Source organism: Rana temporaria, chromosome 7 (genome assembly GCF_905171775.1).
Source record: "Rana temporaria chromosome 7, aRanTem1.1, whole genome shotgun sequence".
NCBI lineage: Eukaryota > Metazoa > Chordata > Amphibia > Anura > Ranidae > Rana > Rana temporaria.
In genome coordinates this window covers 53,521,865-53,535,090 of record NC_053495.1, presented here as the reverse complement: position 1 = coordinate 53,535,090, position 13,226 = coordinate 53,521,865, and the positions used below count along the sequence as shown (strand labels likewise).

At 45.8% G+C, this 13,226-nt stretch overlaps 1 protein-coding gene across 6 annotated transcripts in view; it reads left to right on the top strand.

Annotated features, from left to right (window-relative positions):
- The window catches only part of LOC120945304 (inter-alpha-trypsin inhibitor heavy chain H3-like), a 166,666-nt gene that overhangs the window by 85,070 nt on the left and 68,370 nt on the right, over positions 1-13,226 (top strand). For all 6 annotated transcript variants that reach the window (XM_040359385.1, XM_040359383.1, XM_040359387.1 and 3 more), the window contains exons 13-14: positions 9,297-9,436; positions 12,165-12,325. In XM_040359385.1, the coding sequence (XP_040215319.1) occupies positions 9,297-9,436; positions 12,165-12,325 (301 nt within the window). The remainder of the gene's footprint in view (positions 1-9,296; positions 9,437-12,164; positions 12,326-13,226) is intronic.

Genomic DNA, 13,226 nt, shown 5'->3' with positions numbered 1-13,226 from the left:
CTCCTCCTTATTTGCCTAGGCTATTTGCAAGGGTTTCTGGGATAGGCATCATGTTTCCCAGTAGTCCTTGCAAACCTGACTGAAACCTATTACATTGCTTGTGCACTGAGTATGTGCGAGATATGCAAAGCTGAAATCCAGGAAGTCATACAGTCTGACTTCATGATGCCCACACTTAAGATGGCCACGGTCTATTTCTAGATTATAAACTATTTAAATGCTGTAACAACCTAAGAAAACGGACCTTAGTTTACAGACTAACTTTACTAGAATACATTAAGCTTGTGTATTACAGGGGTATTTATATTTAAAAAGTGAAATTGTGGGTGGAACTCCCCTTTAAGTCTGAGGAGCACAAAGGCTTTGGGATCCAGTCCAGCCCACCTCTGAGGAGAGAGGTTCAGGTGGGGAGGGGGCTGCAAAGATGGGCATAACTCACCATAGACAACCAGTCCAGATCCATATAGAAATAATCAAAAAGTGAACTGATAAGAAACAAATAGCATATCCCCGTAGCCAGTACAGGAGCCATAGATCACACCCCCTCCTTGTTCAATCAAAAGGTCACAGTAGGAAAGGGCCTAATTTAAACCAGATTTCCTATAAGGAAGTATATAAATTAGGTATTTAATCAGCACTCATAATAAGATGAGTACAATTGATTTAAATAACGAAAAACACATACCTAGTTCAATAATCAAAAAATAACTGATGTCTAGTGTCTAGATTTGAGCATCTTTGTCCCACAAATTGTTCTCCCACCCAGTCACTTGTCGAGACATCAGTGTAGGGTGGTAAGAAACATAAAATTGTTTATTCAAACATACTCTGGGGACAATCCCCCTTTCTTTGCACAATGACACAGGACGGGGTAAACTACATTCAGTAGCATGACACACAGATACATTCAAACTTTTCAACAAATAATTAAATTAGTAACTGTGCACCCAGACAGACTTTAGGAAGGGCTTCAGGAGAAATTCCTCCTCCCCTCTAGCAACACATAGCTGACAGTGGTTTCATTAACATGAGATAATTAATTAGGCACTTAAACCAGCCTAGATAAACAGACTATTCGGAAACAAGGCTGCAACAAAGTACATTTACAAGCGAACATGTCCGATGAAAACGGTTCGCTTGTAAAGGTATTTACAAGCGAACATGTCCGATGAAAATGGTCCGCGGACCGTTTTCATCGGACATGTCCGCTCGGAGATTTCGGTCTGATGGTTGTACACACCATCAAACCGAAATCCCAGCAGACAGACAGCGCGGTGACGTGGCGGTGACGTTGACGCCGCCACGTCCGCAAACCCGAAAGTTCAATGCTTCCACGCATGCGTCGAGTCACTTCGACGCCATGCGCGGCTTCTCGGGCCAGCGGACATGTCCGATGAGTCGTACTGACCATCGGACATGTCCGACGGACAGGCTTCCAGCGGACAAGTTTCTTAGCATGCTAAGAAACTTTTGTCCGCTGGAAACCTGTCCGCTAGGCCGGGAAACTGTCCGGTCGGCCCTACACACGACCGAACATGTCCGCGGAAACTGGTCCGACGGACCAGTTTCAGTGGACATGTTCGGTCGCGTGTACGAGGCCTAAGTGTAACCACAGAACACCTTTATAAACAGACAAAAGCAGAAGACCCCAGTTAAAGACTGTCTGGCTCATACCTACAATAGTCTATGAGGCAAAGCTCATACAATGTCCCAGCAGATTTTCATATATTTCTCCGGATATTGTTGATAATTATTACTGTCCCAAGTGAAAAAGCCTTTTCAACTTTCAACACAAACCACACATATAAGACCCAGGAAAACAGGGGTAAAACAAAATGCTGAGTCCGGTGTGGTTGTATTGATAGTCTGGTTAGGGCAGACCAGACTGGGCTTCTCAGGTCACCCTGTGCCCCTAAAAGACGCAGGGTAACTTACACATAAGACATTTTAAAGTGTAGCGCTGTGTAACAAAGAAAATAGGATGACCTACTTTGTAAAACAATATAAAAAATAATTGGTATATGGTGTATTAACCCTATAAGTAATGTAAGTGGCTAAAAGGATGCAGTAATAACCAGTGAATTATCAACAGGCACCTTATAACAAAAAAATATGTGGCTATAAATGTATATATACACAGTATAACATAAAACTAGAATTCATGAAAAACCTGAAGTCATGTGTATAATAGACAACACATATGTGCACAATATGAGTAATCATAAATTGAACAAAAAAATATATACATATAAAGTCCCACTGTGATGAAAAAATTGCCTAATAAACACTGGGATAAAGGTAAACCCCAAGGTTCCGTGACAACTGTCACTACAAGATTCCTCAATAGGCGTCCAAATAAGGAAAAGGACGTCACAGGTCAACACACTGAGATGACAAATAACTTCGAACAGTCTATATAGACATAGGTGGTATGTTGCTGGAGATATCACCCGGGAGTGCCTTCACCGCTGGGCAGGGGAAAGAAATAGATACTCTTACCCTCCAATGTGGACCCAACTCACCATACAGTGGTGGATCACTTGCGCTTATGTCCACGACAAGGACTCGAGGGAACTGGATCTACAGATCACCTCCTCTCTCCACTGGCAGCACTTCCTACTGGATCAGCAAATACAAAACAGGGACCGAATGAGATGAGGATGAAAATGTATAAACAAGAAAAGGGAATCCTCCACATAGTGTAAATCCAAATGGAATAAAGTTTATTTAAAAATATTAAACCATGGGTCTTCAAACTACGGCCCTTCAGTTGTTCAGGAACTACAATTCCCATCATGCCTAGTCATGTCTGTGAATGTCAGTGTGTTACAATGCCTCATGGGATGTGTAGTTCTACAACAGCTGGAGAGCCGTAGTTTGAGGATCCCTGTATTAAACAGTTCAGCAACTGGGTAAGTATTTAAAAATTCTATTGTAAAATCCAAAAAGCGTGGAATGGGCAGCTGGGGCTGGTGTGTGGACCCGACGTGTTTCGTCTGAAAAAGACTTCAACTGGGGTACACGCCAACCCGCTACCCCCACGCTTAAAGCGGAGGTTCACCCTCCAAACGAAGTTTACTGCATTTATACACTTCAGGCCATTAAAGTTTGATGTTGTTTACATTTTTTGTCCACGATGCTCCCTTACCTCTAATCTGCTCCACTTCCGGGTATTCATCCCTACGGGGAGTGGGCGTCTTGCTCTTTTCCCCGACCGCTTTGTGCATTGTGGGAGCAGATTGTATGGTGTCCAGGGAGTGACGTTCAGGCCAATCACAGCACATCCTCAGAAATAGCTAGGCGTCTGGTCTCGCGCTAGCTGGGCTGTCACGTGACGCGGGAGGCGGGTCACGTGACTCGCAAAGCGCTGATAGAGAACCACTAGTGTGATGGACACAGCGGGGCGTGTCCTTTTCAGGACGCCGCCCGCCGTTGTGATGGTAACTGTGCAGTGTTGACGGCGCAGCTCGCCGTCAACACTGCGCATGCGCGGGATTACGCGGTGAATGCTGGGAGATCAGCATTCGCCGCATCCCGGAAGAGGGTACAGGATGGCTTCAGCCCACAATTAAGATGGCAATGTCCATCATAATATTTTAAAAAATATTCTTTTCTTGGAAACGAGGATCCTGGCGGCTGCAAGAACGGCAGTAGTGAGTAAAATAAATAGTATAGGAACAGCAGCAGATTTGTCTTAAAAAAAAAAAACGTTTTCCCACAGAACCTCCGCTTTAAATAGAGAGAGAAATATCAGGGCTAAATTGTTATCCAATCAGTATCTGTGTCACGCTGTGGATCATACTCCCGGGTGATCGCAGCGTAAGCTGACGTGTTATGTAAACACGTATGTCACTTCCCATCCACAACACGTAACTCCGGAGGTGACTCGCGGTGCAAACTGTGACATGTAGTCTAGGGATATGCCCTAACAGCTAAGAAATCCCATGACCCACCGTCCACGTCTCCATCACAGACGTACCGACCACGTCTCCATCACAGAGACGAGCCAAATGCGTAAAACTTAACCCCCGAGATGTCTCGCGGTGCACGCTGGGGTATGTAGTCTAGGGATATGCCGCACAGGATGAAAAATCCTGTTACTTAAACATCCAGCCTACTGATGTAAATCACGGCATTCCGCATCGACACTGCTTAGCCACGAAGGGGACAGGAACAAGGCAGGCTGGGGCACACAACAGTTCCTCAATATGCTCAATGGTTGAAACACAGGAACAAAGTCCACCAGCATACAAAACTCAACATAGTGAAGTGTCAATTAAAATAAATCTAGAGAGACAACCATACAATGTTGGTTAATAATGGTACATGTCAATTTAAAAGCATTGATCTCGAAATGTACTAAAAACAATATGCCACACATATACAAATCGTACAAATCATACAGTGACATAAACCTACACATCCATACAATTTACAAAAACGTATTCAATGTGTAGAAATAAAATGATATATTAAAATATAAACCTCTAACTGCAGAGTGGTTTATACAAACCATATCCGCCTTAGAATGTATAGATTACTAGTAATGTTAAAAACGATTAGTGAGACATCCTATAAGCATAGCTAGTACCCCGTGGGAAGATATTATAACAAAAGTCAAACTAGTAAGAAACCTAACGAGATAAATAATAGTACAATAGATCCACTCTAATTTGTAATGAAATGCCAAATTAATCTAGTAATGATGGCAAGATATACTACAACACATACTTACACATAAGAGGGGCCTGGGGAGCTGGAAACTATGGGCCAGATTCACGTAGAATCGCGGCGGCGTAACGTATCCTAGATACGTTACACCGCCGCAATTTTTCATCGCAAGTGTCTGATTCACCAAGCACTTGCGATGAAAACTACGCCCGCGGCCTCCGGGGCAAGGTGGGCCAATTCAAATGGGCGTGTGCCATTTAAATTAGGCGCGCTCCCGCGCCGGACCTACTGCGCATGCTCCGTTTCCTAACTCCCGCCGTGCTTTGCGCGCCGTGACATCATTTTTTTGAACGGCGACGCGCGTAGCGTATTTCCGTATTCCCGGAAGGCTTGCGCAAACGACGTTGATTTTTAAATTTCGACACGGGAACGACGGCCATACTTTAGACAGCAATACACTTGCTGACTAAAGTTAAGGCACCAAAAAAAAAGTGTAACTTTGCGACGGGAAACTAGACTAGCGGCGACGTAGCGAACGCGAAAAACCGCCGTGGATCCGCCGTAACTCCTAATTTGCATGCCCAACGCTGGTTTACGACGCGAACTCCCCCCCCAGCGGCGGCCGTGGTACTCCATTCTAAGATCCGACAGTGTAAAACAATTACACCTGTCGGATCTTAGGGATATCTATGCGTAACTGATTCTATGAATCAGTCGCATAGATAGAAACAGAGATACGACGGCGTATCAGGAGAAACGCCGTTGTATCTCATTTGTGAATCTGGCCCTATGTTTCCAGAACTCTCTAAGGTAAGCTGGGTTTCCACGGGCCCAACGCCCAAAGTGACTCCCGTCGCACTTACCATAACTGGACTTTTGCTGAATAGACTTTGCTTCTCTTGAAGGTATGAACCTGACAGCCTGTATTAGTTAAATAGGGCTGGGCTCTGTTTTATGTACAGTGTGTTTAACTGTGTTGCTGAATCGTCAGTAAAGCTGTTAACTGTTTTAAGCCTGGATTGAAGTTCTTTTAAAGGGGTTCATGATGGTTTCAGGGACTGTAAAACACATATGGGGTACAGAAGCAAGGCCACGATAAAGGGTTAACTCAGCAGAAGGTGTGGAAGAAGTGAACAGTTGCCACAGGTAACCAAGGATTGGTGGAAGGTGTACAGCAGCCTGTTATGAAGCTTATGAAGCGTAGTAACTGCCATGGTGGAAGGTCCTCTGGTAGTGAGGGGGTCGTAGCTTCCTCCCCAGCAGTCAGTTCCCTAAAAGTATCAGGACCTTAACCACGTTTAGAGACCCACGGTGGATAGGTGGAGAGGGCATTTGCTCAGCGGTGTCCCTCCTAAATGCAATTGTAGCACCTGTGTACTTCCAAGTACCGGTGCTGTTAAAAGTTAAGGGATAATCAGAATGTGGTTGACTCTGATTCTGATTGCAATTTTACAAAGGGTCTCTGTTTCAGCTGGGCTGTGCTGTGGGTCCATTCTGTTGTTTCTGGGGTGCTATACCACCCCGGGGAGACAGGTGGCGCCAGTGGAGTTCAGGCTGGGGTGCCTCTTGCCAGCAGCCAATCAGGAGGGAGTTTCTCTCGCGGGGCATGCTGGGAGAGGGTACTTCTGGAGCAGATGCCATTAAGGCGGGGTTCTTTTCCTGAGGTGGCACCCACCTTTAGGGTGACCACACATCATGGCCCCCGGCGAGATGGCCTACCAGGCCGGGGGGCGCGTGCCACATGGTGTTCCTGGTTCCGGGACCATGTTGGCCCGGAATATTTAAAGCTGTGGCGGGGCCCCAGTATTTGACTGGGTCAATTCTGAGAACATCCCAAGCAAGATAGCTGTTCGGTGGGGAGTCCGCCTGAGGAGAGCCAAGAGAGGCTGGCGATCCAACAGGGCCTAGACAATCCATCGGGGATCAAGGTAACCGGACACTGAAAGGTTGGATGTTAGCAACCTGTCAGTCGGTGACCTGATTGAAAATACTACCTGAAGGCGTTTCTAACACAAATTCTACCGAGGAGGATTGTCTCCATGATCTAAGTTCTAGGAAGGGTCTGTGGCAGAGATCTTTTCCCTCAAAGTTCCGAGTGATACTCTGGCTGCCAGGTCGGTGTGAGAGGCCTGTCCAGGTACACTATACCCACTCCGGCTGGAGTGGCGACAAAAGTAAAGTATCGTTGGAAGCAGGACTGTTTCCGTATTGTTAAGCCTGAATCTGCTATTTCTTCTCCTCATCCATCCGTAACTCCTAATTTGCATACCCGACGCTGGTTTACGACGCAAACTCCCCCCAGCGGCGGCCGCGGTACTGCATCCTAAGATCCGACAGTGTAAAACAATTACACCTGTCGGATCTTAGGGATATCTATGCGTAACTGATTCTATGAATCAGTCGCATAGATAGAAACAGAGATACGACGGCATATCAGGAGAAACGCCGTCGTATCTCATTTGTGAATCTGGCCCTATGTTTCCAGAACTCTCTAAGGTAAGCTGGGTTTCCACGGGCCCAACGCCCAAAGTGACTCCTGTCGCACTTACCATAACTGGACTTTTGCTGAATAGACTTTGCTTCTCTTGAAGGTATGAACCTGACAGCCTGTATTAGTTAAATAGGGCTGGGCTCTGTTTTATGTACAGTGTGTTTAACTGTGTTGCTGAATCGTCAGTAAAGCTGTTAACTGTTTTAAGCCTGGATTGTAGTTATTTTAAAGGGGTTCATGATGGTTTCAGGGACTGTAAAACACATATGGGGTACAGAAGCAAGGCCACTATAAAGGGTTAACTCAGCAGAAGGTGTGGAAGAAGTGAACAGTTGCCACAGGTAACCAAGGATTGGTGGAAGGTGTACAGCAGCCTGTTATGAAGCGTATGAAGCGTAGTAACTGCCATGGTGGAAGGTCCTCTGGTAGTGAGGGGGTCGTAGCTTCCTCCCCAGCAGTCAGTTCCCTAAAAGTATCAGGACCTAAACCACGTTTAGAGACCCACGGTGGATAGGTGGAGAGGGCATTTGCTCAGCCGTGTCCCTCCTAAATGCAATTGTAGCACCTGTGTACTTCCAAGTACCGGTGCTGTTAAAAGTTAAGGGATAATCAGAATGTGGTTGACTCTGATTCTGATTGCAATTTTACAAAGGATCTCTGTTTCAGCTGGGCTGTGCTGTGGGTCCATTCTGTTGTTTCTGGGGTGCTATACCACCCCGGGGAGACAGGTGGCGCCAGTGGAGTTCAGGCTGGGGTGCCTCTTGCCAGCAGCCAATCAGGAGGGAGTTTCTCTCGCGGGGCATGCTGGGAGAGGGTACTTCTGGAGCAGACGCTATTAAGGCGGGGTTCTTTTCCTGAGGTGGCACCCACCTTTAGGGTGACCACACATCATGGCCCCCGGCGAGATGGCCTACCAGGCCGGGGGGCGCGTGCCACATGGTGTTCCTGGTTCCGGGACCATGTTGGCCCGGAATATTTAAAGCTGTGGCGGGGCCCCAGTATTTGACTGGGTCAATTCTGAGAACATCCCAAGCAAGATAGCTGTTCGGTGGGGAGTCCGCCTGAGGAGAGCCAAGAGAGGCTGGCGATCCAACAGGGCCTAGACAATCCATCGGGGATCAAGGTAACCGGACACTGAAAGGTTGGATGTTAGCAACCTGTCAGTCGGTGACCTGATTGAAAATACTACCTGAAGGCGATTCTAACACAAATTCTACCGAGGAGGTTTGTCTCCATGATCTAAGTTCTAGGGAGGGTCTGTGGCAGAGATCTTTTCCCTCAAAGTTCCGAGTGATACTCTGGCTGCCAGGTCGGTGTGAGAGGCCTGTCCAGGTACACTATGCCCACTCCGGCTGGAGTGGCGACAAAAGTAAAGTATCGTTGGAAGCAGGATTGTTTAACCCATCGTTAAGCCTGAATCTGCTATTTCTTCTCCTCATCCATCTTTGCTATTTACCTCAAGTTTTACTGTTTACTGTGTTGGGTAAAATAAAAGCACAAGAAAAGACACCTGCTGTGTGGACATTCCATTGCTTGGCTCTCATCAACTACCCTAGACGGCGGAATCACAGAGGTAACATGCCACCCAATCTATAACCAGCGGCTCCTTCGGGGGTGAGCGCTACACAATATACAATGAGGAAGGTGTGTTGTATCATGGGAAATCTTGTTTATAGAGGGACTCTGTACATTTAACTACTGCATGCAGTGAACAGCTCATATTTAAGTTTGGGAACTGCCATAATGTTGATGTCACATGAGAGCAGCCCTGGCTGGTCCTGGGCATTGATGAGAGTGCACACATGCAAATGGTACCCCCATGTTTAGGGTGAGGTGGCCCCCGCCCACAGCCTGGCACCCATTGCCATTCTGCATGCAGAGCCTTCAGAATAGGGGCCAGAATAAGAAAACAATGGGGTATATCATGTTCAGGTGCTTTAGTTTGAGGATGGCTTTTTTTTTTAAATCAGAGAAGTCTATTAGAGCTTCTCATTAAAGTATCATGCCTTAGTGTTTTTTTATAGTAAATACTAGGATAGTATTGTTAAAGAATCTTATGAAAACTTTATGATGTACTTGCTCTTAATTATGCTAGACTTATATATATAATGAGTTATGTCTTTTACTCGGACAGGCAGATAATTTACTGAAATACAGTGAAAATGTTCAACTACAAGAGAAGGATGGGGTGAGCAAACAGCAGGAGTACATATTCGGTGACTTTACTGAGAGACTTTGGGCCTACCTAACCATACAGCAACTGCTGGAGAAACGGTATGTCTGTATGTAAAATTGCTTGTACCCTAAAAAATTTCTGACTTAAATTATTTAAATATCTTCTCTATCAAGGAGTTCCAAAAAATGTTTGCAAACCTACGTTTCGGCCGCTACATTCATTCCTACAGCTATGTGTGTGAATGAACTACAAGCCCCAACATCCTTTGCAGCTTGTATTTCTCAATGAACTACTACAGCACTGTGGATCACCGTGATAATTAATTGATTCTTCCTGTCAGATTGTATCTGCCTGCCCGTACGGGACAGATCTGAAGGAGACCTGCTTGGCACCCATGATCAATGTTGCAATGCTTTACATGCTCCAAAAAAAAATGCCCATTTTTTTTACCAGCAAAATAATGTGCATTTATTCTTTTTTTCTAAAAGGTGAACTTATCCTTTAAGCAGGGGTGTCAAACTCAATTTCATAGTGGGCTGCATCGGCATTATGATTGCCCTCGAGAGGGCCGGTTGTATCTGTAAGATTAGATGTCCAGCGCATCCCCTCCCCTTACATTAGATGTCAAGAGCCACCCCACCATCAGAAGTTGAGTCCCCCACTCTCCCTTACATCACAGTGCACCCCCTTTCCTTATGCTCCTGCTGGGAAGAAGCTGGATGCATTGCTTGAAAGCAGAAAGTAAGGGTCTGGAGTAGGACCAGAGGTGGGTTGGAGCTCTCCTGCAGCTGCAGGAGAGGTGCGAGGGCCACATTAAATGGCCTGGAGGGCCAGATTCGGCCCGCGGGCCTTGTGTTTGACACCTGTGCTTTAAAGGATGTTTACCTTTGAAAAAAAAAATATTAAATTCATCTTTTTGCAGGCAAAATAATCGCAGGTGCCATGCAGACTTGTAGACTTGTCAGTGTAAGCTGTCTGCTCGTACGTTCTTCCATTCACAGAACTCTATGAATAAATGACGTGGACAGGTGAGTGGAGCCCTGCACGACCATGTTTTTTTTTTAACCACTTGAGATCCGCGCTATAGACGAAATACGTCCGCAGCGCGGCTCTCAAGTGCCAAGTGGCCGTTTAAAAACGGCCTTTATGTGCATTACCCGCGCGCGCCACTGGGTGGCGCGCGGCGGGTAAAAACTGTCCCGACGCATCGCCGAAGACCCGATGCGTGTACCTGGCGGCCGCGATGTCCGCCGGGTACACGCGATCGTCGGTGACACGGCAGGTGACAGCAGGGACGTGGAGCTCTGTGTGTAAACACAGAGCTCCACGTGCTGTCAGAGGAGAGGAGACCGATCTGTGTCTCTTGTACACAGAGACACAGCATCGGTCCCCTCCCCCAGTCACCCCCCTCCCCCCACACAGTTATAACACACCCAGGCTACACATTTAACCCCTTCCTCACCCCCTAGTGTTAACCCCTTCACTGCCAGTCACATTTATACAGTAATTCGTGCATTTTTATAGCACTGATCGCCGTATAAATGTGAATGGCGCCAAATTTGTGTCAAAAGTGTCCGATACGTCCGCCGCAATATCCCAGTCCCAATAAAAATCGCAGATCGCCGCCATTACTAGTAAAAAAAAAAAATAATAAAAAAAATCATAATTCTGTTCCCCATTTTGTAGGCGCTATAACTTTTGCGCAAACCAGTCGCTTATTGCGATTTTTTTTTTTTTTTTACAAAAATACGTCGAAAAATACGTATCGGCCTTAACTGAGAAAAAAAATAGTTTTTTAAAAAAAAATTGGGATATTTATTATAGCAACAAGTAAAAAAAATATATATTTTTTTTAAATTGTTGCTCTTTTTTTGTTTATAGCGCAAAAAATAAAAACCGCAGAGGTGATCAAATACCACCAAAAGAAAGCTCTATTTGTGGGGAAAAAAGGACGCCAATTTTGTTTGGGAGCCACGTCGCACGACCGCGCAATTGTCAGTTAAAGCGACGCAGTGCCGGACGCTGAGATTTCGCCTGGGAACGAAGGGGGTTTATGTGCCCAGTAAGCAAGTGGTTAAAGCGGGGGTTCACCCTAAAAAAAAAATGTCTTTGTCTACCATCCATTCTAGCATACTAGCGTCAGCTACAGTATGCCTTTTTTTTTTCGCTGTACTTACAGTTTAATCCTTTAGTTTAGTTTCAGACTCCCGCGGGGAGTAGGCGTTCCTATGAAGAGGGGAACATGATTGACGTCCGGCTATGGCGCGTCACGCGTTCCGAAAATAGCCGAAATAGGACTCGGATCTATACGGCGCCTGCGCAGTCAGCTCCTAGTCTGTGCGCAGGCGCCGTATAGCGCTGTGAAGAGCCGAGTCCTACTCCGGCTATTTTCGGAATGCGTGACGCGCCATAGCCGGACATCAATCATGTTCCCCTCTTCATAGGAACGCCTACTCCCCGCGGGAGTCTGAAACTAAACTAAAGGATTAAACTGTAAGTACAGCTCAAAAAAAAAAAAGGGCATACTGTAGCTGACGCTGGTATGCTGGATGGGATGGTACATAGTTGTTTCTTAGGGTGAACCTCTGCTTTAAGGGTTTAAAGGTAGTGTAGGGAGAGGATCCCCCACTCGCTGTCACAACAGGAGATGAGGGGGAAGGGGGGTGCAGAGGCTGCAGCAACAGTAACATGTTACATGTTACACCCTGAATACAGGTGTAACATGTTAGAAAAGGTGAACTTATCCTTTAAACATCAAAAGTGTTTTATAAAATAATAAAAATGTTTGTTTAGTTGAGATTCTAAATACATGGTATTTGCATGAAGAGTTTCTGCAGACCCATCGGAGAAAGAAAAACTTAAACAGCAGGCTTTGGATCTCTCCCTGAAGTTCAATTTTGTGACTCCTTTAACATCTATGGTGGTTACAAAACCCGAAGAGAAAGAAAAGGAAGAAGAAACGTTAGTTGCTGATAAATTTGTTGAAGGTAGGAACGTTATACAAACCTGTACTTTGGTATTGTTAAGCAGATGGTTCTTTTTTTGGTCTAGTATGGATTTTTGAGATAGGCTCACCATGCATTTGCTGTGGAGGACAAAGGACACTTTGCATTATTGTACTTACATATTAGTAGAAGTGTAAGCACCAGTTAAATGTGACATTGCTATTAGGCAGGACAGGAAATCTCTTCAGCAGGGACATGAAGAAGAACTGGCTCGCTTGACCCACAAGAAAAGAGGGGGGCTCACAAGAAAATCAAAAGGGAAAAAACACTAGACAACCTGGACTGTAGCGTTTGACTCATAGGTAGGGTGACCACGTGTCCCGGAATGCCCGGGACAGTCCCGCATTTTGCAGGTCTGTCCCGGGCACCTTCATTCCAGGACAATACAGTGTCCCGGAATGAAACTGACACAGCCACCCCCCAAGCCAAATTAATGCCCCCAAAAAAGGCCACTACATCAACGCTTTACTCACTGACAGTACTTGTCCTGGCTGGGAATGTCTGGAGGAGCACAATCCCGCCCCCTGCTTGTGATTGGAGAAATCATAAATCCCGCCTTTCGTGTCCAATCACTGTGCTGTGATTTGCTACAGCACAAGCTGATTTTTGGGAAGGGATGCGTCCCTGAATGGTAGTTTGGAAATGTGGTCACCCTACTCATAGGATGTAGAAGAGTTGAGTGTAAGGAAGCGAATAAGAATAAATGGATTACCGCACATCCGTTTACGTTGCAAACGACCACTAGAAAGCAGTGTACGCAATCTTGCTTCTGTGGAGAATATTTTTGTCTCCATGCAGTTCTTTGGGAAACAAAGGTCACACTCAGATGCCTTGGGTTGGTCTAATTTCAGTGGCTATAAACTACTAGATAATATCATGTGGT